The sequence below is a fragment of the Botryllus schlosseri genome, chromosome 11, assembly GCF_051294905.1.
Source record: "Botryllus schlosseri isolate E-star chromosome 11, Bs_hap1, whole genome shotgun sequence".
Taxonomy (NCBI): Eukaryota; Metazoa; Chordata; class Ascidiacea; order Stolidobranchia; family Styelidae; genus Botryllus; species Botryllus schlosseri.
In genome coordinates this window covers 1174282-1200543 of record NC_137246.1, presented here as the reverse complement: position 1 = coordinate 1200543, position 26262 = coordinate 1174282, and the positions used below count along the sequence as shown (strand labels likewise).

Below are 26262 nucleotides of genomic sequence, written 5' to 3'. Positions count from 1 at the left end.
ACTATGGAGTAGTCTATGGAATCAGACACCCACCTTGGCCTCTGAGGCGATGTGAAGAGGAGGCATGCACACTGAATGAAAAGTAAAAGAATATAGTATAGAAAAAAGCAAGCGACAAAAAGGGGGTGGCATGTCGTGGAAGACGAGATCGACAGGTCAGGTCGTGGTTCGGTAATTTCGAGGATGGACTAGTATTTATTTAGTAGTAATTGCTTGTATTTCGACTTGAATGTGGACAGGACATGCTCGTCGACTCTCGAATGGTCTGCGGGATACTGTTCCACACGTCAGGTCAGGCATATTTGATAGAGCGATGATCTATTCGGTCTATCATATGATATTTGGACGACGTGGACGCGCGTGTGTCGTACTTGTGCGCTTTTGATCTCACTCTCAAATTATCCTGTAATCAGTTTACAGCTCCGTGGTTTTGCTGGGAACGCTTGATTATGGAAAGGCAGATCAATAAAATGAATGTTCCGAAAGTGGGCCACCAATAAATATTATCAACGAACACCGTGTTTGCAATCTGGCAAGGAGTAATCAAATGTTTTTGAAATTTTGTATGCGTCAAAGATTTCGTGTTTTCAATGCACATCCACAATGATTCACATGATCATCGGCCGTAGTTTAGGTTTAGTTATCCTCCATGGTATGTTAGTTGCTATATGTGATTATAGCACTGAGCTAGTCACATTTATCTTGTCTCTTATGATCAATCAATCCATTGGCGATTATTTGCAAACAGGATACCAGGCCTATTTTCGCTACAAACCCATTAGATTTTCATACATATATGCCTCACTAAAATTGGATCACCAAATTCAGGTTCACTGCCGCAAAATGAACAGGTTCTAGACTCGCCAGTGATACCCATCGGTGGTAAAAGCAGTCAGCGTTGCTACTCAAGTAGAAGTACCACCGTAAATTTTAACTCAATTAAGAGTAGAAATTCACACGTTGTGACAAAATGATAGCAAATGGCTGAAGACCTTAAGTGAAGTGGTTTCATAAAGAATTGGTTGAGGGGTAGCATGTTTCAGCAGTTAATGGGGGGGTATGATCTTCCAATATAATATCAGTTACAGTACAACACAGAAGCTATTTCAAGTGACAATTTCACTGTTGATTGGGATACTAACTTATCGTAAATCTCTTCACTTTTTCAGAATTCAAAGTAAGTAAGCCTTGCCTAAAAAGACTTAAGAGCAAGTAATTTATAAACACAACCGCTTGAGTCGGGCAGCAAAACCTAATTGAGTGCCGTAAACAAGTAGAAGCAGCCTACTTATTTCTGACCGCGTCTGGTAATACCTTCTCTGAGTCTATACTAGCAAAGCTAGCAAACTGCCACCAATGTGACTGAACCTTCTACATTCTTTGACTGAACCCTACAAAAGTAATACTTCACTCGACGGTGCAGAAGCCCAAGACCTGCTACTTGATGGCATAATAACTATTACACTTTGCATCAATGATGTAGTTTTGTTTTATTAATTTACAATATCAAATGTGATTTAAAAATCAAAGAACTTGTCAACAGAAAGGCATTGGGCTCGCCCCCAATAAGTCACGGAGGAGAGAATAATATACAGCTCATGAAAAAATGAGAACATGGAAAAATAACTGTCATAATACACACTACAGAAGCCACAATTTGGTAGCTGAATAGAACGTTGCAATCCAATGACAATGATAGCTTAAGTGCATAAAAATATATCTCTGCAGTAGCAAAAGGGCACAAGCTAATCAATTGAGGATGATTGAAAGTTATCAATCTACTTTACTGATAAACTTCGCACATATTTCAATCTGTTGATATCGCAGATGATAATTTGGCGACACAGAAATATATCCATAACGAAATAAACTAGAATATTTTTGGCTGACACTCGTCAGGAATAATCGTCAGCAACTAGTAAAGAAAGAACATCGAAATTTACCGTGACAATCCAAACAACTATCAACAACTCACCAAGCGGTTTGTGTTAGTGCTAACTAGCGAATTTTGTTGGATTTGCCTCAAAAGATATTCAATCGACGTCGGATTGCTGAAGCATAGCGACATGCCAGATGCCTGATCTTTCACATTTTGCATCAAAAATTTCAGCGCATGCGGTATTAATTCTATTTTCAGTCCTTTCATCGTTTGTAAACCCATTTTAGATTTGGGTTTGATGCCTACGGCGAGAATTAAGTCTGCTTCGTTTGGTGATAAATCCTGTGGGGTGTCAACCACTTGCTGCAAATAGTCTGTGAAGTATTTTTCCAGGGAAAATATGCACACTGGTTGATCCCTCTGTAGCTTCAACGGTAGTGCATCTTCAGATGAATCGTGGGGATCGAAATAAAACACTTGACTCTGACATAGACGTTTCACGTAGACTTTGAGTGTGTTAGGGTCAAATAATATCACAATACCAAAGTCAGTTTTGCCCAAGATTGCCGACATTGTGTGGCTTGGCTTTTTTGGCCGAGGCAGTGGTATTCCTGCGTATTGAAAGTCCACTAATTTTTCTTTCGGAGCATTATGCTTTTGCAGTAAAGCCAATAGTGCATCTTGATCGCCGTAAAACAGTCTGTATCCTTGCTCCATATCAAAAAGGTCTTTATCGAGTACTTTTTCGCCATTGTAAGTCACGATAAGCTGACAAGCACATATTCTCGATGTCATAAACCCTGCATTTTCGAGCTGTTGGACGATAATTGACTTGGAAGACATTGATTCTTGCATTCTTTTTTCAGTATTTTCAGTCTCCATCGCTTCTTCTTCCATAGTAACATCAGTAGGCCAACTCGGATTAGGAATTTGCTGTGCGGGAGATATAGCTAAACTTGCGTAGCAATCATCAGTAGGTGGCAACACCGGTAAATTCGCCAACGCAAAATCATCTCTACTCCCTATTATACTGGGTGAGTATTCTTCATCCGAAGGCAAAATTTTCATTGTGTGTATCGGATCTTCTTGTATAATAGAGCATACACTATTCGAAGAGGAATCCATGCTATCGAGAATATCAAGGCCTTTTTTGTCAATGCTTTTTAAATCAAGGGAGTCATCAAGATTCAAGTGTCTTTTAGCCTGCACGGGGCTTGATTTTTTCTTCATTTCCCGCACCTCCCGTGGCGACAAGATTCTGTAAACTTTGTAATTACCAGTCTGCTTATGCATCTGCGATCGGCTCGTTATTTCTTGGAAATCGACGGACTTATTCAACGCGCATCTGAAATTTGATTTCAGACGTGAATCGTCGAGTTCAGGTCTGCCTCTGTGCTTGGCCCAGGCTCTGAAAACTTCGTAATATTCGCCCCAGTGTGGAGAGTTCTTTTTCACCCACGGTAGCTTGAATAGCTTAGAATCGCCATCGCTTGGTAGCCATTCCAAGCCTCTGAATCTGGCTGTGTTGATTTGCCTTTCTAGCCATGTACGTAGAGGTAGTTTGAAATCCTCGTCGGCCTCTCCGAAAGTTCCTGCCATAGTAAGTAATATGGTACCAGTGGCGCTGACCGAAAATCTATGCGACTGCACAATAAGGTCCTTGGTATGTTATGTTGGAATCTGTCTGACCAGCCCTTCTTTATATTGATTGGTCTCTCGTAACTGTAGTTTCACGTTAGGGAAATTACCTATCCCGTCACCGCATTCTCTCGTCATCAAATCTTGTCGTTCCACGCGGCAGGTCTCGATAAAACCAAGCTTGCTGCCCGTTTTATATCATCTTCACTATCTTGTATTACTCTTCGTTCAGTGCGTACGTACGGCGTACGCCTCTTATCTATAATGTCTAGGCCCAATTGGGTGTCTGATTTCAAAGACTACTCCTAGTCGTTATGACACCTTCATGTCTTTTCATTGTATCGCAGTCTTATGGTGTTCTGAATTGAATTATTAACAAACTCATCCTGATGCAGGCAATCTAATTTATGAGATGTTTCCGCGATGTCATTTTAATAATTCTAATCTAATTTCTGGCTTTACTGAAAACGATACAAAAGAACTGTACCGTGCGAAATGCAAGCTTTTGGTGTGCATATTCCATTCTTATTTTTATGAGAATTAATTGACTCTAATTTGATATGAACTGTTGCTGTAGCGTGTAGCCTATTTCCTTCGGATTCGGAATTTAAATCGAATTCAAAGAATGCAGTAATTTTAAACTAATTTGGAAACTTTTCTAATTGACAAGCTGCAAGCGGCAAGATCGTAATTACTTATTGGCCTTAGTGGTGATGAATTAATTCTACTTGCAAGAGGCGGTCCCTGGTCAGTGACGAATTACTTCTACTCTTTCGCGAGTACGCAAGCACCTACATACTCAAGTGATTATGTTTTTGAACGCAACAAAAGTTTTTGTGAATTCAGTAATTCCTAATCTAATTTGAAAAAATGTGTAAATAGTTTATGATTGTAATTCGGAAGAGCTGAACATTTAGGAGTGTTCAAAAATGACTTTTTTTTCTCAAATTGTACTCACTACTTGATAAAATTGTTAGGTTAGCTAATTTAAGCCTACATACCAAATTTGGTTCAATTCCTGCGAGTAGCCGCATTGCTGCAGGAGAATAAAGTTTTTATTTATTATGTAAATATGAATTTTAAAAAAATCCAAAATTTTTGTTCACCCCATGAAAGTGTTAGGGTATATACAAAAACGTCGTTCACCAAATTTGGTTGAATTCCAACCACAGGAAGCGGAGTGGATTATCAATAAAACAGTATTTATGGTGTTGGTCAATTATTTTTAAAAGTGTGCCCACCGTAAATACTATTTTATTCAAATCCAAAATTCTCGCCGGCAATAACTCGGCTCATGCGGAATTAGGCCAAATTTGGTGAACGTTTTTATAGACAACCTAACACTTCCATGGGGTGAACTGAAAATTTTGAATTCTTTTAAAATTTATTTTTATGTAAAAAATATAAATTTTCTTCTCCTGTAGCAATGCGGCTACTCGCTGGAATTGAACCAAATTTGGTCTGTAGGCCTAAATTAGGTAACCTAGTAGTTTTATCAAGTAGCCAGTACAATTTGAGAAAAAAAAGTCATTTTTGAACACCCCCACTGAATGAACATTTTCAGTTTGCCCGACTCTGGCTTATTCCAGCTAAGTGAGTAGCGACTGCGACTTCTCGCGACTTATGACGCCAAGCAGTTATACGGGACTTGCATTGACATTGCACACTGCACACTAAACAGTGTTCCACAACGAGTTTCTTGATAAAATGTGTATGGTAGGCCTACCACAAAACCGCAAGTCAGAGAATCGGTTTGCAATAATACAACAGGGATGTATAGAACTAGTTTTAGCTCTAGATATTCCTTTCACAACGGAACTGGTCAATGAGGAGACTTCAAAACATCGAAATACGTCATCTAAATAGTCGCCAAGTGATCATATCACTTATTAATTTCCAAATTATCAACATAACGCGCGCAAATCACTTGGAATCGTTGATTTATTTTATTCGGTTGCATCCAGTCGTGAATCTCATTGAATATACACTGAATCCATTCATTCACTAACTTACTTGAAGATATTCCATTACGCTATTGTAGGCCACGGTGCATGTTTCAGTAAAGGCGCACAGACTCTTTTTACCGTTTAGTAACGTAATATTGATTCTCCTCTTCACGTTATTAATTGCCTTGCCCATATCGAGTTCCAGTTGTTTACAAAAGAGTTCTTTACTGTGCAAACACACCCAATATTCCAATAAATACGCCGCTGCGTGAGCGAGAAAGCGCTGCAACGCAGAGATATCTCCGCCCCTCTTCCATGTCAGTGTCATCAGGGCCCAGTAGCGATCACATCCTGACATATTGGTGTGGAATTTATTGCTAATTATTTTATCATTCCGACTCACCACAATACTGCGATACATAGAAAAGATAGGAAATGTGTCGAAACGACTTGGAGTAGTTTTAGAAATCAGACACAGTTGCGTACGGCTCATCTACTTCTGATGCAGAAGATTAAACTAACAAATGAATTGAATAACGGAAATACATTCATGATTGACTTTGCAATAAATTGCGATTCGGATAAGATATGAATATAGAGTTCTGATTCTCGTGTTCATCAGGAATCCGTATGGTTTTTCTGTATCAGTATCAGTTCCGTCTTTTCAAATTAACACAAAACTGCGGTACAATGCGTACACGATTATCAGCAGACACATCGACATCAGCATATTTATCAATCATATTCGCAGTACAAGCGCAGTCCCGGCAAGATTGGTTCCGCGTGGCGAAGAAACGTGACACTACAAAAACTTGGCAAAATGAATTGTTTGACAATGGTAGCGATAGATTACTATGTGTCATGTTGAATATTATATTCATATTGAAATGAACCCGAATATTTACGGCTGACACTCGTCAGCAACTAGTAGAGAATTATTTGTAGAACGCAGTATATTTTGCAGGTGTGTGTTGCAACTTTGCAATACTTTCCCAGCTACACTTCGCATTACGTAGTACACTGGACGCGGAAATAATAGCAGCAGATACGCTCGGCGTGAAAAAAGGTTTGAAGAATCGTGTGACTAGTCACGATACGAAAAAATAATTCGATAACAATACCAGCTGTGGCTGGGAGATCCCCCATCGTGAAACTATGGTCGAGATATTCTACATTGGCATCGATGTGGGGACTTCAAGCGTCCGTGGCGCTTTGGTGGACCAAAACGGAAATGTACTACAAACAGATGTCAAGAATGTCTCCATATCGTCACCGAACACCGATTATTACGAACAGTCCTCGGAGGAAATCTGGTCGGCTTGTTGCCAAGTCATAAAAAGTATCACGAAAAATATTTCCATTGAACAAGTCCGCGGAATTGGTTTTGACGCAACGTGCTCACTGGTCGTTCTGGATGCGGATTTCCGGCCGTTACCAGTGAGCAGTAATGGTGAGTGAATAATGATATGTCATTTTCCTGTTATATACATCGCCTAGGCCCAGGTGGGTGTCGGATTTTAAAGACTGCTCACAGTGCTCAGCTTACCACAACGTATTAGCTTTTTCCACTCCGTACAAGTCTATTTGCAAATGCCATTGCTATCAACTATCAGCAATAAAATATAAGCTGTGTTGAGTTTTACAAGCTATGGTTATTACAAAATCAAATTAACCACGCAATCTGACACCCTAGATTTGTGAGCTTTTTCAGACTGAAGGACTGTGTCATATAGTATATCACTTAACAAATTTTAATGGTCATCCAATATGCTGAGTTATTGCAAAATACAAGAGAATATTGCAAAATGACTAGTAACTTAAAATTGAATTCCCTAAGAGATTCTCCATTAAATCAGTGGTTCTCAACCTTTTTGCTGGTGACTCAAAAGAAACACAATATGTAATTATGACAAAACTGACGGCAGAACTGCAAAAATGGGAACTTTGTTGACCGTAAATGAGAATGTTCTGATGTTGTCTTGTATGCAATTGAATAATATATTCAAATCAAAATGAAACCGAATAGTTTTTGCTGACGCTTGTCAAAAGTAATTGTCAGCAACTAGTAGAGAATTCAAAATAGCTTTTTATATCAACGGTCGTATCACCAATTATGACATAATAAGATATGACACAGTTGTGACATAATGTCATAATTGGTTTTCTGATTTTTTTGTATACAAAGTTCCATTAAGTTCTCTACTAATTGCTCATGATTACCCCTGATAAGTTTCGGGCAAAAATATTCAGGTTTATTTGGATATAGCCTAAATATATTATTCAATTTTATACTGAAATTCCTCTGTACCTCCAAGAGTATCTTCAAATGCGTTTTGGTACCATTATGTGTTATAGGTAGTTCTGGTTCTAAAAGTTTTTTGCAACACCAAGTACAACCATTGACTTCCATTCAACTTTCAAGCCATTCTGTAAATCTGATGTAATAGTTTTCAACTGGGTCATGTTAAAACCACTAACTCGATTCTGACTGTTTGTTTTCTTTTAAAAGAGTTACATAGTGCTGTGCTGTTTTCTAGACTTCATTATACTGTAAGAAGTAAGATATTGTGAAATCTTGTCTTCTTAGCTTTCTCACACAGCTGGCATATACGGTAGTTTGTAGCCTTTAATGAGCATTTAAGCATAAGCATAGCATTTGCATATTCTTGAACTAGGTCACAATACATGCAACAATTCCAAAAAATTTAGGGATTCACCCTCAAAAGAGTTTAAGACCCCCTGACCTAGACGATGATGATTTTAGGTGAGAATGGAAATAACATTATCATGTGGCTTGACCACCGCGCCGGTGAACAGGCCAAGAAAATCAATTCTACTAATCACGAAGTGTTGCGGTACGTTGGCGGAAAGGTATCTCTGGAAATGCAATCCCCAAAGATCCTCTGGCTGAAGCAGGTATAGTGGAATATTAAAATAATCAGAAAAAATGCCTATAATCTAATTCTAGTTTAATTAGTGAAATTTTCCACGCCCTCATTTTATATCCTAATCTAATTTTACATTTTCCTGAAAATTTTACAGCAGAACTGTATAGTAACGAGCCAAGCTTGCTGTGCAGACCTTTGCCATTCTCGTGCTTATGAGGATGAATTGATATGAACTGAATTTGATGTTTGTTGTGTTTCTCTCTAATTCGAATTTTCATTCAATTTCCAAGCTTTTGCAAATTTGCTAATTCTAATTCTAATCTGATTTGAAAGAAGCTGCAGATTTTCTGGTTGTCCAACTATGTTTACAAGCTACAAAAACGGTACTGCGTCGCTCTCACTAGTTGGGAATTAATTCTCTTCTTGCCAGTAACAAAGTACTTTTTCCAGATACACAAGTAGGCCTACCTACTTATGGAAGTGGGTATGTTTTTTAGACCGCTTCCACTTCCACTAAACGGGTTTCTTGGAAAAAGTAGGCTGAGAATACTAAATTACTTACGCGAGATCATTACAACTACTTTTTTTAATTTTTAATTTTTTTAAATTTACGACGTTACTTAGTCTGCTTGAGTACCAACGATAACAACTATGACCATCTCTGCTTTACTAGACTGATTTTGTTATTAGAACAAATACAATGCAAAATTCTCGTAACCTTTCAAATTTTATTGAGTAGCTGTGGTCTAATGAGAATTTGCATTCTTTTTGCCAAGTATATAATGTATAATCAACAACTCTGGCCTGTACAGCATACTACCAGAGGTGTGGGAAAACTAGAGAATTTTCTGTTTTTCCAAATTTGATTAGAATTAGAATTAGAATGACACTAGACAAGGCTGTAAATATGTCACAAGGTTCCGAGTCACAAGTCAACATTGACTTTCATAGTTTTGACTCGAGTCAAGTCTAGTCATTTTCAAATCGCTACCGAGTCAAATCCAAGTCATAGTGTTAAGACCCGAGTCTAAGTTCAGTATTTAGTATCGAGTTCAAATCACTTCTCTGAAACTCAAGGGTGATATCAAAGACCTCCCATTCATAATATACTCACTCTGAACATGTATATTCAAACAGATGAAAGACATTTTCTGGGCCTATTTTCTGCCATTGGCAAACGTTTGTTGGATAATTCTGTTCGCGCGAAAAATTATCCGGAATGTCGGGAGAGGCCGTTCACACTTTCATTTGGGTGCCTTGGAGTCGACTTCTATCAAAATACATCAGCCAAGCCATTGCTTACAGAATTAGTTTGTGTACCATCCAAATATAGTAGGCTACATTGAACACAAGCGCTCTCTCCACCCCGATTATTCAAAATTTCATGCCGTTGACATCATACTTTGTGATACGATTGTTGATATACATAGTTCTTTCCAATTCTTTACTAGCTGCGGACGATTACCCCTGTTGAGTGACAGCCGAAAGTATCAGGTTCATTTCAATATGAATTGTATATTGAACTTTTGTACCTCCAAGAAGCTCTTCAAATATTTTCCAATTATTGGTCAATATACCCTGCGCTTATATAAGACTTGAATAAGTCATACAGAATATCACAAGTCCTATGACTTGGTCGAATCATGCGCAAGTACCCGAGTCATTACAATTCAGCTCCTAGTATTGGCCTACTTCTAAATATAGTAGCATATGACTTGAGCATAGAGTATTAGTAGGCCTATAGAATAGTATAGAATTCTATACTATAGTCTGCTATCCTTCCTAAAGTTTGTATATTTTGTAAAAATCTTCAGAATCTCCCAGAAGTCTGGTGTCGGGCTGCCCATTTTCTTGATCTCCCGGATTTTTTGACATGGAAGGCCACCGGATGCTTATCAAGATCCATTTGCTCACTCACTTGCAAATGGACGTATGTACCTGGTGCTGGATGGAGTCCAGATTTCTGGTCAAGAATCGGATTGGGTGAACTCGCGGAAGATAATTTCGGAAAAATTGGTGAGAGTTCGGGTTTAACGTCAGTTGTAGAAAATATCTGGTATGTAGAGGTGGCCGAAATAGTACTCATGTCGAAGTGCATTGAGCTTAAGCGATGTGTTTGCCCCTAATATTCGAAATTTCATGCCAGTGATGTCATGTTTTGTGATACGATTGTTGATATACCATGTTCATTCTAATTCTCTGCTAGTTGCTGATGATTACCCCTGACGAGTGTCGGCCGAAAATTTTCTGGTTCTTTTCAATATGAATATAATATTCAATTGTATATTGAAGTTCTGTACCTCCAATCATTGATGATATATATACAATATTGTTTTCAATTCTCTACTAGTTGCTAACAATTACCCCTGACGATTGTCAGACGAAGATATTTTACTAGTCTATTTTATATTCAAGTAGAAGTAGAAGTAACGTCAATGTATTCTACTTGAGTGCAAGTAAGAGTAGGGATTTCCAAGTAAGTAAAAAGGAAGTATTCTAGGACTGTTTTTGCTTAGAAAATTGGAAATTATCAAGTAGAAGTTGTGTAAACCATGACTAATATAGGAAATAATGTTTTAGCAAGCAGAATCTACTTGAAGTCAAAACTGAAGTACTTCGCTTGTATGTTTTTGAGATGGCTTCTTTATAATTGATATCCATATTTTTTGTGGTGCCAGTATATTTTACGAATTCTTATCATAATTTCTTTTTATCTAACTTGGTCAAAATAAAGGTATTAGCCGCAATTTAAGATACTATCAAAACATGTGCTCCTTGTCATTCACTGGCAGACGTACTGGCAGATATAAGTTCAGTATCGGTTCAGCTGTTTTAACACGATCAGCTGTGAAAAAAATAGTTTCAAGTTGAGGAAATCACCAGGTCTCAGATTTTTCTCTCTAGTATCACACCATGACGCCCCAGGCAATTTAATTTGAGACTATTGTGATTGGGAAGTGTGGTTTGTTAACCTGAATTGACCACAAGTGATTATCTTCATTGATGTTCTGTTTCCAAAACTCCCTCTTTGATATTGTTAATCTTATGTGTTTATGTATTTAAATACATAATGACCAAATTATGTTTGTTGATGCCATATTGTTTATTTTGGCAATTACATTACGCTATCTGCTGATCTCCACTCGCATACAATGGTATTTCTTATATGGGAGCATTATAACAACATTTGTCAATCTCAATCTCACTCCTGTAAATCTTTTTAACAACAACGATTGTTGATGTACAATGTTCTTTCCAATTTTCTACTAGTTGCTGACGATTACCCCTGACGAGTGTCAGCCGAAAATGTTCGAGTTTATTTCAATATGAATATACTATTCAATTGTTTTCTTTTTTGGTACTGTTTTACTTGTATTGATTCTCCGGTGAAATGGCTAATCGCAATATTGCTGTGACTTTATATTTCAATAAAATTTACTTTTACCAACAGAGTTATTCTACTAGAAATATAAATTTTGCAATATGAATAATTGAATATGGTATATTGTTTGTTGCACAATCAATGAGAAATAGCCTACAACAGGGTTGTGCAACCCGCTGGCCAGATGCGGCCGGCAGATAATAATTGTGCGTCCCGCAACTATGACTACAGAACTATTCTATTCCGGACCAAACGCATGCACTGCACTGCACAAATTAACAATCTAGATCGTCGATGACAACTATTGGTTTTTGAGTGGTTCTAGTTTCGGATTTGGAAAAGTTCTAGTTCTATTTGCACATTTGAAATGAGTTGCCGAACAACTTTGCGGACATTGCTAGCTCAGAGTCATCACTACAATCTGTGTCATACCCCAGGGGTGGATTTTTGGGGTCAAAACCTCTCCCATATCAAACTCAAAACCCAGTCGTTTTGAAATGCCGATTCTACCTCCAATATTCAGTAATTTGTAATATCAGTTATTGGGTAGTTGTGTTTTAGATTAATAGTAGTGCATCTTTAAAGGTCGTTAGTTCTTGTTCTGGTTCCGCGCTTTGAAAATCAAGTATCTTGTACAAGTCTGATGCTGATGATGCAGGAAGTGATTTATTTTTAATTGCGTGTTGTATTGTTCGTCAAAGTTAATTTTGTTAGGAAATGAAATCAAGCAAATCGGAGAAAGTGTGGGTAGTGGCATCTCTGCAAAAGCAAGCAAGGAAACGGGACTGAATCAGGGCACAGCTGTAGCGGTCTCTGTTATTGACGCTCACTGTGGTAAGTTTCTTGGACGTCTATCGTTTTTATAAACCTTCAACAATGTGCAACGCTTATTTCAGGCGGGATAGGAGTGATAGGATGCTCGTTGGCGACTTCGGTTTTGAATATTGGAAGCGGGGACCTGACGAAAAGAATCGCGTTGATATGCGGCACATCGTCTTGTCATATGGCGGTAATTGGAACTAGGGCATAGCAATTTGTGTCCTGGTCTTAGTATGAATTGAAACGATTCAAGCTGAGTAGTAATGACTAGGGCTTCACAAGATCAAGTACAGGAGTGCTTTGATTCAGAATCGTGTGTTTGGCTTGGAGTCGAGTCGAGTGTTCAAACATGACTCATTAGGAAAGGGCAGCAGTATGGAGCATGTGAATAGTTCAAATATGTACATTTTTTGCGAGCTCAAAGAAGATAATGCCAGCTCTACATCATATTAACGATGATTTAGTATTTTTTCAACCATCCGATGCTGTGTGACAATGTTGTGGGTTGATCACGACTTGATAGTTTTATCAAGTTCCAATAATGTGTGTAGCGGATTGGTATGCTGTGATACGACCTATCATGGTTCAAAGCCTTCCACAGCGGAAAACAGCTTCGAAACTATAATTCTCGTTACATTAATTCTTAGTGGCAAGTACTCGAAAAAGTCGTCACTCGTCACTCGGCCATAAATTCTGACATTGGCGAGCATCTGTTGGATAATCCCGTTTGTGCGCAAAATTTTTAAGACGACAGATTTCGTGTCGTTGGGAGGGGCCGTTCACACTTTCATTTGTGCGCCTTGGAGTCGACTTCTATCAAAATACACCAACCAAGGCTGCGTCAACAAAAAGAGTTCGTTTACCCTCTAAAAACAGTACATTGAACGCTCTCTTATTCAAAAGATCATGCTGGTGACGTCATATTTTGGCGATATGATTGTTGATATACAATGTTCTTTCCAATTCTTTACTTGTTGCTGACGTTTACCCCTGACGAGTGTCAGCCGAAAATACTCGGGTTTATTTCAATATGAATATACTATTCAATTGACTCGAATCATTAAAATTATGAGTCGAATCATCGTGCCCGTCCCTAGTAATGACTGATTTCTTTGATTCTATTGAGTATTGACATTGACTCCTTCATCTTATAATAACTAGATTTTAATTACTTAAATCACACACGAGCGAGCAGGTTACTTGAAGAGTATTTTTCAGACCTTCCATTTCCACTTGAACTAGTTTTGACCTGCCTCAGAAATGGCCACTTTGACTTGCGATTGAGTAGAAATTCCCAGCATTACTTCTACTTTAGTAGAAACGCTGACTTCTTTTATTGGGTCTCCCAATATGTTTGCGTGTCAATGTAAAAACTGAAACCTTATAATCCATTTCAGTTATCCAACCAAGCGATTCATGTCCCCGGTGTTTGGGGACCCTATCAAGGCGCTATGATTCCAGGTTATTGGCTGAACGAAGGCGGCCAAAGCGCCGTTGCGAATCTGGTATGTTGCACATTACTGCGGATGGCGAATTGGTTATATGCGACTGCAAAATTTAAACTATTTAGATAGATCACATTGTGGAGTGTCATCCTGCTCATGGTGAATTGAATAAATTAGCCTCCGAAAAGTAAGTGATTCTTTTGATCATTTGTCTTTGATTCCAGACTTGGACAACTAGATAATTCTCAAGTTTTCGAACTAGAGCTAAATGCTGGTAATGTAATTCTAATTTCTTGCTCTCTACAGGAGAACTACATAGTGAGGAACGAGCCATGCTTCCTGTACAATAGTACAGGCATTTGATATTATCATGCTTCTAAAAATCAACTGTGATTTGATATTAACTGAACTTGATTCTATTGCATTTCATTCTAATATTGAATTGAATTACCAAGATTTTCTGATTACCCCTGACGAGTGTCAGCCGAAAATATTCGGGTTCATTTCAATATGAATATACTATTCAATTGTATATTGAAGTTCTGTACCTCCAAGAAGCTCTTCAATTCAATAACTGTAATTCAAATCTAATTTCGGTTTTTTCTGAACACGCTACACGAGTACTTCATGATGCGAAACGAGCCAAGCTCGGTCCACAGGCATTTGCTGTTCTCGTTCTTATGAGATTTGATACGAGCTGAACTTAATTTTTGTTTATTACGTTCTGATTTGATTCAATTTCCAAACCTTTACAAATTTAGTAATTCTAATTATAGTATAATTTGAATACGACTGTGTAGCTACAATTCTAATCTGATTTGGAAAATCTGAAAATTTTCTAGTAATCCAACTCTGCATGATTCGTTCTGACACTCCCTATTGTAAATCACAGAGGGATCCACAAGAACGTATACCTGAACATATTGCTGGGAGAGATGCGAGCGGAGATGCATCATAGTCACGTTGACTTGATGGCAAGTGACATTCACGTATGGCCGGACTTTCACGGAAACAGATCGCCGCTCGCTGACCCGGAGATGAAAGGAATGGTGCACGGTCTGAATCTTGACAAGTCGCTGCCATCGTTGGCGCTTTTATACCTTGCCACCATTCAGAGTCTGGCCGTGAGATATTTTACATTCACATTAGAAAGGCCGATTATTGAGAGATGATTGTAACGAGTACTGAAAATGATATGCTCCTTGCCGCTAAGAGTTAATTTTTCAACAAAAATTATAGTTCCGATACTATTTCCACTGTGGAAGCCTTGAAACGTCGTTTTGCCGTATCGTAGCATACGAAGCATGCAGTACAAAGCTACACACTAGGGGTGTGAAAAAATGACTGTTTTTCTCAAATTGTACTGGCTACTTGAAAAAATTGTTAGGTTACCTAATTTAAGCCTACACACCAAACTTGGTTCAATTCCAGCCAGTAGCCGCTTTGTTACAGGAGAAGAAAGTTTATCTTTATTATATAAAAATAAATGACAAAAATTTCACAAAATTTTCTGTTCACCCATGAAAGTGTTAGATTGTCTACAGAAACGATGTTCACCAAATTTGATTCAATTCCAACCAGTGGAAGCGGAGTTATTGCCGTCGAAAACTTTGGATTATGAATTAAATAGTATTTACGGTGACCAATTCTTTAATTATTTATTATGGGTGTGCCCACCGTAAATACTATTTTATTAAAATCCAAATTTGACTTGGACTCTGACTCGAGTCTTAACACTGCGACTCCGATCTGCCCCTAATTTGAACTCGGACTTTGTTCGGCTGTGAATTGTAAATGACATTAGTCAAAACTATAAAAGTAAAGTATGGTTGTGATACGGAACCTTCTGACTTGATTAAAACCTTGCGCTAATGGGATCTAGAACTGGCGTTCTATTCTTTGTGGTTGCATAAAAGGTGTATGTTTGAACTTTTCACACCATTCACACTGGTGTGACGTCATCATGAGTGATCATTAGGCCAAGTGTTTGTTGCACTAAAATCGCGAGAAAGTTGCATTTAATTTTAACAGAAGTTGCAGTAAAAAGTTGCAATTATAATTTTTGTTGAATTATTAGGGTATGAGATACGCGAAAGGCTCCGTTGTATAGCCTAGTTCCTGCAGAGCTGTCATATTTGTTGCTCCGCCATTCAACGAACGGTCTGGCGACACCGCTAAAGATCACATTCTTCGCCGGCACACAGCAAGAAAATTACGCAATGCGGGAATAATTTTCCCCAAACAGCCTAGCGATGACCCCTCCAAAACAAGTCAAATAACACACCCCAACCCCCCTCCCTCCGGGTGTGCAAACTTGACCCAAGGCATTACAAAAAAAACATTGACTTCAACAGAATCAATAGCCTGAAAAAGGTGATCCAGTGAAAGCGTAATTTTCGGCTGTCTCGACTGGTCGTTCGCAAAATGGGAGACTATCTCAAATTTAAACGACAGAATTAATAAAGCGATTTATTTACCTACTGTTCGGGCACGGTCATGCTTGGCAGGGATAGCTGCACTTCTTGCGTTTAAGCCATTGTGTCATAGATAACGGTGAGATGCAGCTAGCCCATCACAGCTCTTTTTTATGCAAATCAAAGAGAATAGAACCATACTAGAAGTAGTTTATAACATGTTTTTAAACCAATCCTTTACAGTTTTACGCAATATCTGATAAAAGTTGTGGTAAAAGTTGACATGAAAAACAGGGAAAAGTTGCAAAAAGTTGCACTATAAAATCCCACCGAGCACCTTGACACCATTGTACATATATTCTGAGTATCTAGGAAGCTTTCGGAAACTGTAAAAAAAAGTTGCAAAAACTTGCCCTGTGATCATCGAATACTAGATTCAGAATCAAATCACTCAGGTACTCCATTATGCACAGCCCACACGTATCAGATGGCACTCAAAGCCTTTGCTTTTGCAGCTTGGCACGAAACATATCTTGGATGCAATGACAAGGTCTGGCCATTCTTTCGAAGTAGTGCTCATGACTGGGGGCTTACAAAAGAATGACCTTTTCGTTCAAACTCATGCCAATGTTACAGGTATTTGTCTCCATTCTTTATAGTTGAGCATAAAGAATAGTAAATATTTGTTGTAATATAGTTTGCTTCGCATGTGGCAAAATTTTTTGGAAAAATATTGACAAAAATTTATGTTAAAATGCAAGTAGAAAATAGGTACTCAAGTAGCTTACAAGTATACTGTGTGGATGTGAGCTCGGATATTACCATACCAGTGACCTTCTGTGGTCAAAGTAGCTGTTGGTTCTCAAGTAGAAGTAGACGTAACGATTTACAAAAAAAGTAAGTATCATAGGTTTAGTTTTGGCTACAAATCTGAAAACTGTCAAGTAGAAGTAATCTAAAATCATGAGTACTTGAGGAAGTATTGTGAGTAAGCAATATTGAAATTCTTCGAAAAGTACAAGTATTTTGTTACTGACCGCCTCTGAGAGTTACTAGCGTACACCAATGAGTTCAATATGAAAGTTAATAATGAAGGTCCTTGAAGTATTCAAATACTTTCAGGAAGTCGATTTCTTCGAGGAGTCACATACTTTCAGCAGTCAATAAGATGAATACAAAACGACGAACGATGCAAAAAATAGGGGCAATTTTCGATATATACAGTTTCCGTAACAGGGTTCTTATGACAATATCACTCAGGTCTCCCTATTGTCCTCGCCAAGGAAGAAGAATCGGTCCTGCTCGGAGGTGCCATTTTAGCAGCATGCGCTTCCGGAAATGAAAGCTTTGAGGTACGTCAAAATTGGACAGTGGACACCTAGAAAATTTTCACCTTTTCCAATTTAAAATTTAAATTGTAGCTACACAGTTTCTTTCCAAATCATATTAGAAAGCTACACACTAGGGTATTCAAAAAATGACTTTTTTTCTCAAATTCTACTGGCTACATGATAAAATTGTTAGGTTACCTAATTTAAGCCTGCGCACCAAATTTGGTTCAATTCCAAACAGTAGCCGCATTGCTACAGGAGAAGAAAGTTTCTATTATATAAACCCCATGAAGGTGTTAGGCTGTCTATAGAAACAATGTTCACCAAATTTGGTTCAATTCCAACCAGTGAAAGTGGAGTTATCGCCGTCGAAAAATTTGGATTATGAATAAAATAGTATTGACGGTGACAAATTCTTTAATTATTCATAATCGAAATTTTTCGTTATATTTTTGTTATTTATTTTTATATAATAAATAGAAACTTTCTTCTGTAGCAATGCGGCTACTGATTGGAATTGAAGCAAATTTGGTGTGTAGGCTGAGATTAGGTAACCTGACAATTTTATCAAGTAGCCAGTGCGATTTGAGAAAAAAGTCATTTTTGAAGAGCCCTACTGCGCAGCTCTCCTGTAGCATTTTCGGGAAAATCAGAAATTAGATTAGCATTAAATTTATAGTATTAACGCATTTCACGAATTACATTAGAATTGGATTACCAGATTAATTAGACGACCATAATTATTTAGTGGTCCAAGTCTGGTTTCAGTAGGTATTCTTGCAATGAAGGACATCGTATGCTCCCGTATCAAGTCTTGACTTTCTCACAAAATGACGGCTTACAGCCCATCCCACTGGCTCTAGAAAAGGATATTACTGATTGCTTTCAAACTTTGCGAGCTTTACGTAGCTGCGGGGCGCGTTATAATTTCAGTTTCAATCAATTTTGCAATGTCGCTTGTCAGGGAAGAATGTTCGCTCGGTAAATATATAAACGTAATGATTTATTTTCAACAGCGCACGAGTGTCTCCAGGCGTGTGCAACCCACACTTTCAGTTCAGTTCTATCAATATTTCATATTCTATCATTTTAAAACATAACAAGATCATGATAAAACGAAGATATTGGAAAATAAATCAACGTGACTTGGAATACTCTTTCAATCAAAGACCCACCTCTTAGCTCTTAGCAAGTAGATTGTGTGTTTACACCGTACATGTGAACCATGAAAACAGAAACTACCTCAGAATTTAGACACCGGTGTCGATCGAGTATTTCACAGGACTTGTTAGCGACTGAATAGCATTTTCTTATTTGTGTGTTTCAACTTAGAGCCAATTTGATTCGATCATTATTAGCAATCGGCGTTTTTCTTGTGTATATATTCGGTCACTAGTTTCCTTCATTTGATTGGGTGGCGAGATATCGTAGTGTAGGGTTACCAATTACCATATATATGTCCTCCTAAGCCTAGAGTGAGCACTGAGCAGTGCTACAAGTTAGCTGTTACGGAATAAAAATGAAAATATTGACCTGGCGTAAATGGCCATAGTAGTCGACAAACACCATGAATACAACAAACAAACAAACTTCATTTGAGAACTACGCGAAAGACGCTGTTCCAATTTATTTGCGGTTTAAATAGTGTTATAGATCCTACGTGCACAAGGGACTACAGTCATTCGTACTCCATTTGTGCGTATTCTAGTTTGTCAAGCATCGTGTTAATTAAATTATGTTTCATTTATACCGCGATATAATTATGAGTTAGGTTCTGTTTTGTGTACTACCTTTTGGGCGGGAATACACAATCTTATCGCTGAGAATGCACCACGGCCTGGAACATGTTAATACGAGACGTGAACTCCGAATGAAATGTAACAGAAGATGAAGATACGGTGGCATGTGTCTGCAGCAGACTTGGTCAGCGAGAAAATTTTCAGCTTCTTCAATTTAGGTTGGAATTAGAATTATATCCTTGAAACTGTATGAAACAAAGATCAAGTTAAGTTTATGTTAAATCAAGAGTTTTTTCTCGTCTGTAAGCCACGGTTGGCTCGTTTCGCACTATACAGCTCTCCTGTAAGATTTTCGAGCGAACCGGAATTCGGATAAGAATTAAAATGAGAGCTTAGAAACATTTCACAAATTAGATTGGAATTATATTTCCGGCATTTCGCTGTAATTACTCTAATTGCACAACTAAAATTATTTAGTTGTCAAGTCCTGGGGGGATAGTGCCATTATGTTGATAACGTAACCACCGAGACAATTCTAATAGCTCGCATCCGTGATTGCTCACGAGTCGAGTTGTTTCCTGTAATATTCCATTGATAGAATAGACGTCGTGCCATAACTATTCTCGTTACCGGCCTCGTATAGCAACATCTCATAGTTGGGCTTTGTAAACTGTTGAACCGCGCGATTGTGAATAGCTTCTATATTTATAGGAGTCCGTATTGTATCGTAGCAACAGAACTCTTCGATTTCCGGTGGAGAACTGCACAGTTCTGTCTACGACAACACGCTGCGCGAGGGTTGCTAATTTTAGAACGCTATTTGCCTTTATGGCTTTAATCTAGTTCCGCTGCTGACATCTGTGCTTAGACTTTCGACTGTCCTCAAAATAGGAGTAAGACGTTGTACATTTTTGTCCTTGATGTCCGACTTATGATATACATACAATATACACACGATACGTGCATATCCATACCATGGATGCATATGCCGCTGGACAAGGAAGGTAACCTTGTAATGCTTTCAAGTCTTGCACCACCCGTCCATGCAATCTCGGTAACGCGCTAAGCGGGGAAGCCACAGATACCAGTTATACTGATCAGGCCTTCGCTGTGACCCGGCCGGGGATTGAACCCGCGACCTAGCGATCAAGAAGCCGGACGCTCCACCATTACGTAGTCTTGTCTTCTAGAATTTGTTACCATGCAATTTACTGGTGATCGGTACTCGTTCGACGTGGGTTATTTGAAATGAAAACACTTCGGCCTATAATTGAATCGCCGCCTAAAGCAGAGGTTCTCAGCCTTTACTAACCCGCGGAACACTTACGCTAATCTGCAAGCGTAACCCCCAATTTTCGCTGAGTCAAGAACTAAAATCAACCACAATACATGTATAATACATTACTATAGATTACTTGTGCACAAAAACGAACTGTGCGTCGACTGAGTGATAAAAGAACGAAATATAGTAGGCCTATATTCTTATACAAAATGAAAACTTGATAATGAATACCAGTTCCGAAATGCGAGGCTTCACCTTGGAAAGTGCCATCGTATTGTTAGATCGAATTGAAACAGCATACCACTAATTGCTCAACTGCTAATGAGCTAATAAATATTGGAGATGGAAGTGGCGTTTTGGAAGATCCTGGTTTCGGTTTCGAATCCAACCTACCCTGCGTACGCCACTGCACGCGACGTACCACCACAGCAGTCACAGTTCGACTGCTGATATGGTCTATAATTGCCTGCAACCCATGATGGTAAAAGCGGGCGTATGTATGTATGAGCTGAGTGTGTCTTGACCGCCAAAGAACACTGGGGAACACTGGTTAAGAGCCAGTATCATTATAAGTTTATTATTATTTTCATCATTTCAAAACACCACAAAACTGTAATACAATGAAAGGATAAGGAGCTGTCGAAACGACTTGTAGTAGTCTTTGAGATCAAACACCCACCTGGGCCACTGGCCTAAAGTGAATAAATTGGTGTGTGTATAATGTATATACTTGAAGTTGTTCCTGCTGACCTTACGATAATCCCTGTTGATGTTCAGACCGCTACGAAGAAGATGTGCCGAGTCGGAAAAGTGTTTCAACCGGTTTCAGAGCTGTCTCGATTCTACGCGAATAAGTATTCCGTGTTTCTTGAGATGTCTGAGCACCAGAGGCGCTGCAGAGATATAATGCAGAGTGCAGGGTAACGCTGATTCAGCCCATTCCAGTGAATGCCATCGTGATAACTATATTGGTGTGACTCGACCATTATTTTGTAGTACAATAATAAAGAATCATCCGTGCAATAAATACTCAAGAATCACCAAGAAGTCAGCGTAATCGCCGCCTAGAGTGTCGCGCAGTGTGTCCAGGGAGTAGGCCAACTGAAAATGCGAGGCAACTTTAACGCAGAGCGAACGTTTGTAGTTGTATAATTGTATATCTGACTCCAAGATGTATTATTGACTCCAAGAAGGTTGCGTTTACAATTCGCTGCGTGTTTCTTCTTCCGTTCGACGACCGGCGTAACCCACGCCGTCCGACCTTGTTGGCTGACGTACCACCAGCCTGTCTATTGCACACGTATTCGATGGATCACACTGACGAATATATTTTGTTTCTGTCTCCCCGGCTTGTAACTTTATTGAATATCACGTACGGTTCAAAATGCAATATCTTTTTCGCAATTAGCGAAGCACTTATAAATGTCTATCGACTTCCGAACTGGCTCATAATCATGCATGTATACCGACTTCCTCACCAGCTAATAATCACCAACGAATGCATCAACGTCTCTACGTGGTATTACATGCACCAAACATCATACGATTTATACTTCTTATCTATCATTCACACGACAAATAAACGACTCACAAATGTCTTATCAGGTCTCAGTTCAGGGAATTACTTAAGGTCTACCAACTCCTTATTGACTATTATTAAGATGGCATTATACCAATATATTTCGTTAAAGCAACCGCGTTTATTTAGAACTAAAATTTTTATATACGCAGATTTGGTCTCATACCTAAACTTTTTCAGTTTACTCAAATCGGTTTTGCTAACTCGCCATACTTACTCGTCATACGGTTATATTTTTAGACTGTCTCCACGGTTATTCCATCACTTCCCAGTTTGGACCCAGCAAACGTGAGATATATTTAGGGTTCTGTTCGTATATCTTTTTGTTGTCCTAGTTATTAGAGATGGTGTGAACCTCTGAAAGGTTCAAGTTCGTGTGAACGCGAAACTTTTTGAAAGGTTTTGTGTGAACGTGTACCTCGTGACATATACTAGGGTTATCATATTTTGAAAGCGTGAAGGGAGGACCCTTTTTCAAACTTAGAATACCGGAGGAAAATCTTGAAAAGATGGTAAATTTTTACCAATTCGTGGTCGGTTGACTAAAAAAAGTTCAACTTTCTCGCTCAGCTCCAAAAATACAGTTTTTCTTTCCTATTATCGGTGAGTTGACCTATTTTTTTAGTCAACTTTCCAGCTCAGCTCCAGAAATAACCGCTGAAGCGTTACTTGAGTGCTGATTTACTGTATCTCAGTCGAATTTTGCCCTATATGAATTCAAGATTGACTCCGTGTGCCTGCTAGATTTTTTATATCAGACAACGATATCAATTTCATTGATTGGATCAATATGCATCATTCGCTGACTACGGTGTATTTCGCTCTTGATGTTGTGTGATTGCGGGTCAAGCTCACAGCAGAGAGTCACTATATACATACTCACAAACGGAAAGCTGGATATTTCGAGGATACTTTTATAACAAAGCAAGTAAAATAAGGTGCATGCTCGTTTAGTGTTTTTTATGCTGTAAGCGCCATACATAGAGTGGCCCGCAGTCGAAATGCAATAAATTTCAATGCAATAAATTTCAACCAAAGATGTTATAATGTAGTGAAAATTGTATTATATGAAAAAGGTTCACAGTGCAGAGCCTACCAAGGTTCGATTGCGAACGTGAACCTCTAAATTTCTGAGGTTCACACCTTCACACACAGAACGCGAACGTGAAACTCACATTTACACCATCCTTGCTAATTATCTCAAAGTTATGTTTGTGCATATATTGTGCTGAAACGTATCTCGAATACATCCTTTTTTCCAACAACTTTCGTCAAAATGCCGAAAATTATTTGTGATGAATCAAATTCGATTATTGTTTCATATTATAGTAGGCTAAGTTTATCTATTAACAATTATACTAATGTTTGACTATTATAGGGTTATTTGTTTAAACATAGGGTGGTATAATTAAACATCTTCGGGCGGGTGGACCCGTTGGTATGACTTCGTTACATGATGTTATTTCGTGACCTCCTGTCTGCTATATCAAAAAAAGAATATAGAATCGGCCAAACGTACTAAACTAAGAGACGCACACGATTTTAAATTGGTATTTCTTCACTGGCGTATAATTTTTCCCTGCGGGAGTAGTATATGTGATCGCTCGTGACTTGATGTTTTTAACATGGGGTAGTATAGGCGCGGTCGCACATCGTATGGAAAACTCGTGGTGGCACATCGTACTTTTTGACCCCCCCTCTCGGTCGCACATCGTAATGCGTTCTTACGGGTGCGCTCGCACATCGTACTTTCAGGTATAGGCATCTGTCGCACATCGTATTGAAAACTCGTGTTGGTACATCGTACTTTTAGGTAGGCTATAGGCATCTGTCGCACATCGTACTTTCGCATGTCGTATTTCGCGTATAGGCAGTGGTGTTGATTCGCCATGTGTTCTTATGGGTGCGTCGGCATATCGTACTTTCGGGTATAGGTATCTCTCGATCGGTGTTGAATATGTATCAAGTAAATAGTCACGTGATTGGTTCTTAGTTAATGTGTATATCCCAAATTATTTTATATGACCGATTCGAGTTGAGCCCAACGTTTACGGTGAATGCGACTTTAATATATCGTTATTCTTATGGCCGCGGTTGCATGTCGTACTCTCAGGTATAGACTGCGTTGACATGTCGTAATTTCAGTAAAAAGGTGTGAAATAGTTGGATAAATCTAGGAATCAGCCGCATGATAATGTTTTGGTAATTAGTTTGCGATAGAACCGGCGTAGACGGCGTTTCGAATACCAACAATATCCGCGTTTACAAACTGACGACGATTCGAATACCAACAATAACCGCGTTCACAAACTAACACTCCAAAAAGGTGCGAAATATTGGTAAAATCCCGCGATCGCTCACAAGATAATACCTAAGACATAACCATCGCTCGCGACTCGCTGTTACATAGATGCCGATCGTTGACAATGTAATATTTTGGTAATAAGTTTGTCACATAACCGGCGTAGACGGTGTTCCAACAATAGCCGCGTTCGCAAACTAACACTTCAAAAAGGTGTGAAATAGGTTGCAAATCCCACGATCGCTCACGAGATAACACCTAAGACATAGCCATCCCTCGCAACTTGTTGTTACATACATTCCAATCGCCACAATGTAATATTTTGATAATCAGTATGTCACGGAACTGGATTTCACTGGTAAAATTTAATAAGTAACGAATAACAGAACCGTCGCAGACGGTGATTCGAATACCGACAAATTCTCACTTATTTCTGATCCAACCCTAATCCTCTGTGAAGTTGAGGCTTATTCAAAAAGGTGTGAAATAATTGTAAAATCCTACGTCGCTGACACGATAACGCATCAGACATAGCGATCTAGTTTCAGTACGGTGTCGGAATCCATTCGGGTTCTATATAGGTAAATTGAGATAATCCGAAACCGAATATTTTGACTTTGGCGTAGTGTGAATTGAAATAGGATTGACAAACATGACTACCATCTTTCCAAGTACCATTTCGATATTATACGCACATTGATTTGAAACAAGTAATGAAACATTACAACTCTATTCACGATTCCGCTTTCCGTTTGTCAAAGAGACATTTTAACATCTTACCATACTCAAAAGAATTATTCATAATATCAACCGGTGTTAAAAATATAGTTTTCACTTACTTGATTATACCACTACAACTCGCAAACTTGAATTAATTCATCCTGGTTGTATTCATATGACCGATAATTTTTATTCAACTGTAAAGGTTGTTACTACACTGCAAGACAAAGTATTTACTAATCGGTACATATACGACTTGACATAACCTATTACATTTTGAGTATACGAGATTTGAATGTCTGAACAATAACTGAGAATTAAATGATCACAAGTGAATCCGTATATTACAGCGTAAAAGATGTTGGAATGTCAGCAACTCTGTACGGTCATAGTTACTACCACTAATTTACCCGGCCAACTCGTCATGATCATTCCTGAAATCTACACAAACATGACCACTGACTAGAGTTAACCACAAAATAGCATCGAGTTTTAATTCCAGTTGTAGCTTACGTATTATTTGAATGCGGGGTATGTTTTGTTATAATTGGGTATACGGATAAAGTATTAGGGCTCGACATTTTAACATTTTGCCATACTCAGTCAATCAGGAAAACATTGTCAAGTAAATCCGTTTGTAACTTACCCGACCAACTCAAGCAGTCAGCCAAGCATACACGAGTCCATACAATCACTACAACCTAAAATTCATAACAAGTTCGGTTGTATTCTTATCCCTACACATCTTTTTTATTCAACTTGAAAAGTCGTTACTATTCTGTAAGAAAGAGGAATTACTACGCGGTATATTCTACAAGACAAAGTAATTATTACTCGATATATTTTTGTAAGACGAAAGTAATTACTATTCGGTGTAGGTGACTTGAGATTAACATGA

The 26262-nt window shown here is 38.5% G+C and overlaps 2 protein-coding genes across 4 annotated transcripts; one reads left to right on the top strand and one right to left on the bottom strand.

Annotated features, from left to right (window-relative positions):
• Nucleotides 1-1471: 1471 nt before the first annotated feature.
• Nucleotides 1472-3577, bottom strand: LOC145449549 (interferon regulatory factor 5-like). Its single transcript, XM_080327936.1, has one exon. The coding sequence runs from the start codon at nucleotides 3476-3478 to the stop codon at nucleotides 1964-1966; it is 1515 nt and encodes a 504-aa protein (XP_080184062.1). The 5' UTR covers nucleotides 3479-3577; the 3' UTR covers nucleotides 1472-1963.
• LOC145449547 (FGGY carbohydrate kinase domain-containing protein-like) lies at nucleotides 2772-24733 on the top strand. Of its 3 annotated transcripts, none has more exons than XM_080327935.1 (13): nucleotides 2772-2913; nucleotides 6460-6529; nucleotides 6588-6913; nucleotides 8228-8379; nucleotides 10166-10367; nucleotides 12448-12567; nucleotides 12630-12742; nucleotides 13950-14057; nucleotides 14123-14184; nucleotides 14890-15121; nucleotides 16927-17047; nucleotides 17672-17763; nucleotides 21541-24733. In XM_080327935.1, exons 3-13 carry the CDS (start codon nucleotides 6619-6621, stop codon nucleotides 21685-21687), a joined length of 1644 nt encoding a protein of 547 aa, XP_080184061.1. In that variant the 5' UTR covers nucleotides 2772-2913; nucleotides 6460-6529; nucleotides 6588-6618; the 3' UTR covers nucleotides 21688-24733. The 3 variants fall into 3 exon arrangements, with proteins under 3 accessions (XP_080184061.1, XP_080184060.1, XP_080184059.1); XM_080327934.1 differs by having other exon boundaries at nucleotides 2776-2913; nucleotides 6428-6529; XM_080327933.1 differs by having other exon boundaries at nucleotides 2776-2913; nucleotides 6428-6913.
• The last annotated feature ends 1529 nt before the right edge of the window (nucleotides 24734-26262 follow it).

Coding starts and splice junctions, on each gene's coding strand:
- LOC145449549 (XM_080327936.1), bottom strand. CDS start 3,478: ATGGCAGGAACTTTCGGAGAGGCCGACGAGGATTTCAAACTACCTCTA.
- LOC145449547 (XM_080327935.1), top strand. CDS start 6,619: ATGGTCGAGATATTCTACATTGGCATCGATGTGGGGACTTCAAGCGTC. Junction 12,568..12,629: donor TGTTATTGACGCTCACTGTG/GTAAGTTTCTTG, acceptor CGCTTATTTCAG/GCGGGATAGGAGTGATAGGA. Junction 17,048..17,671: donor AACTCATGCCAATGTTACAG/GTATTTGTCTCC, acceptor AATATCACTCAG/GTCTCCCTATTGTCCTCGCC.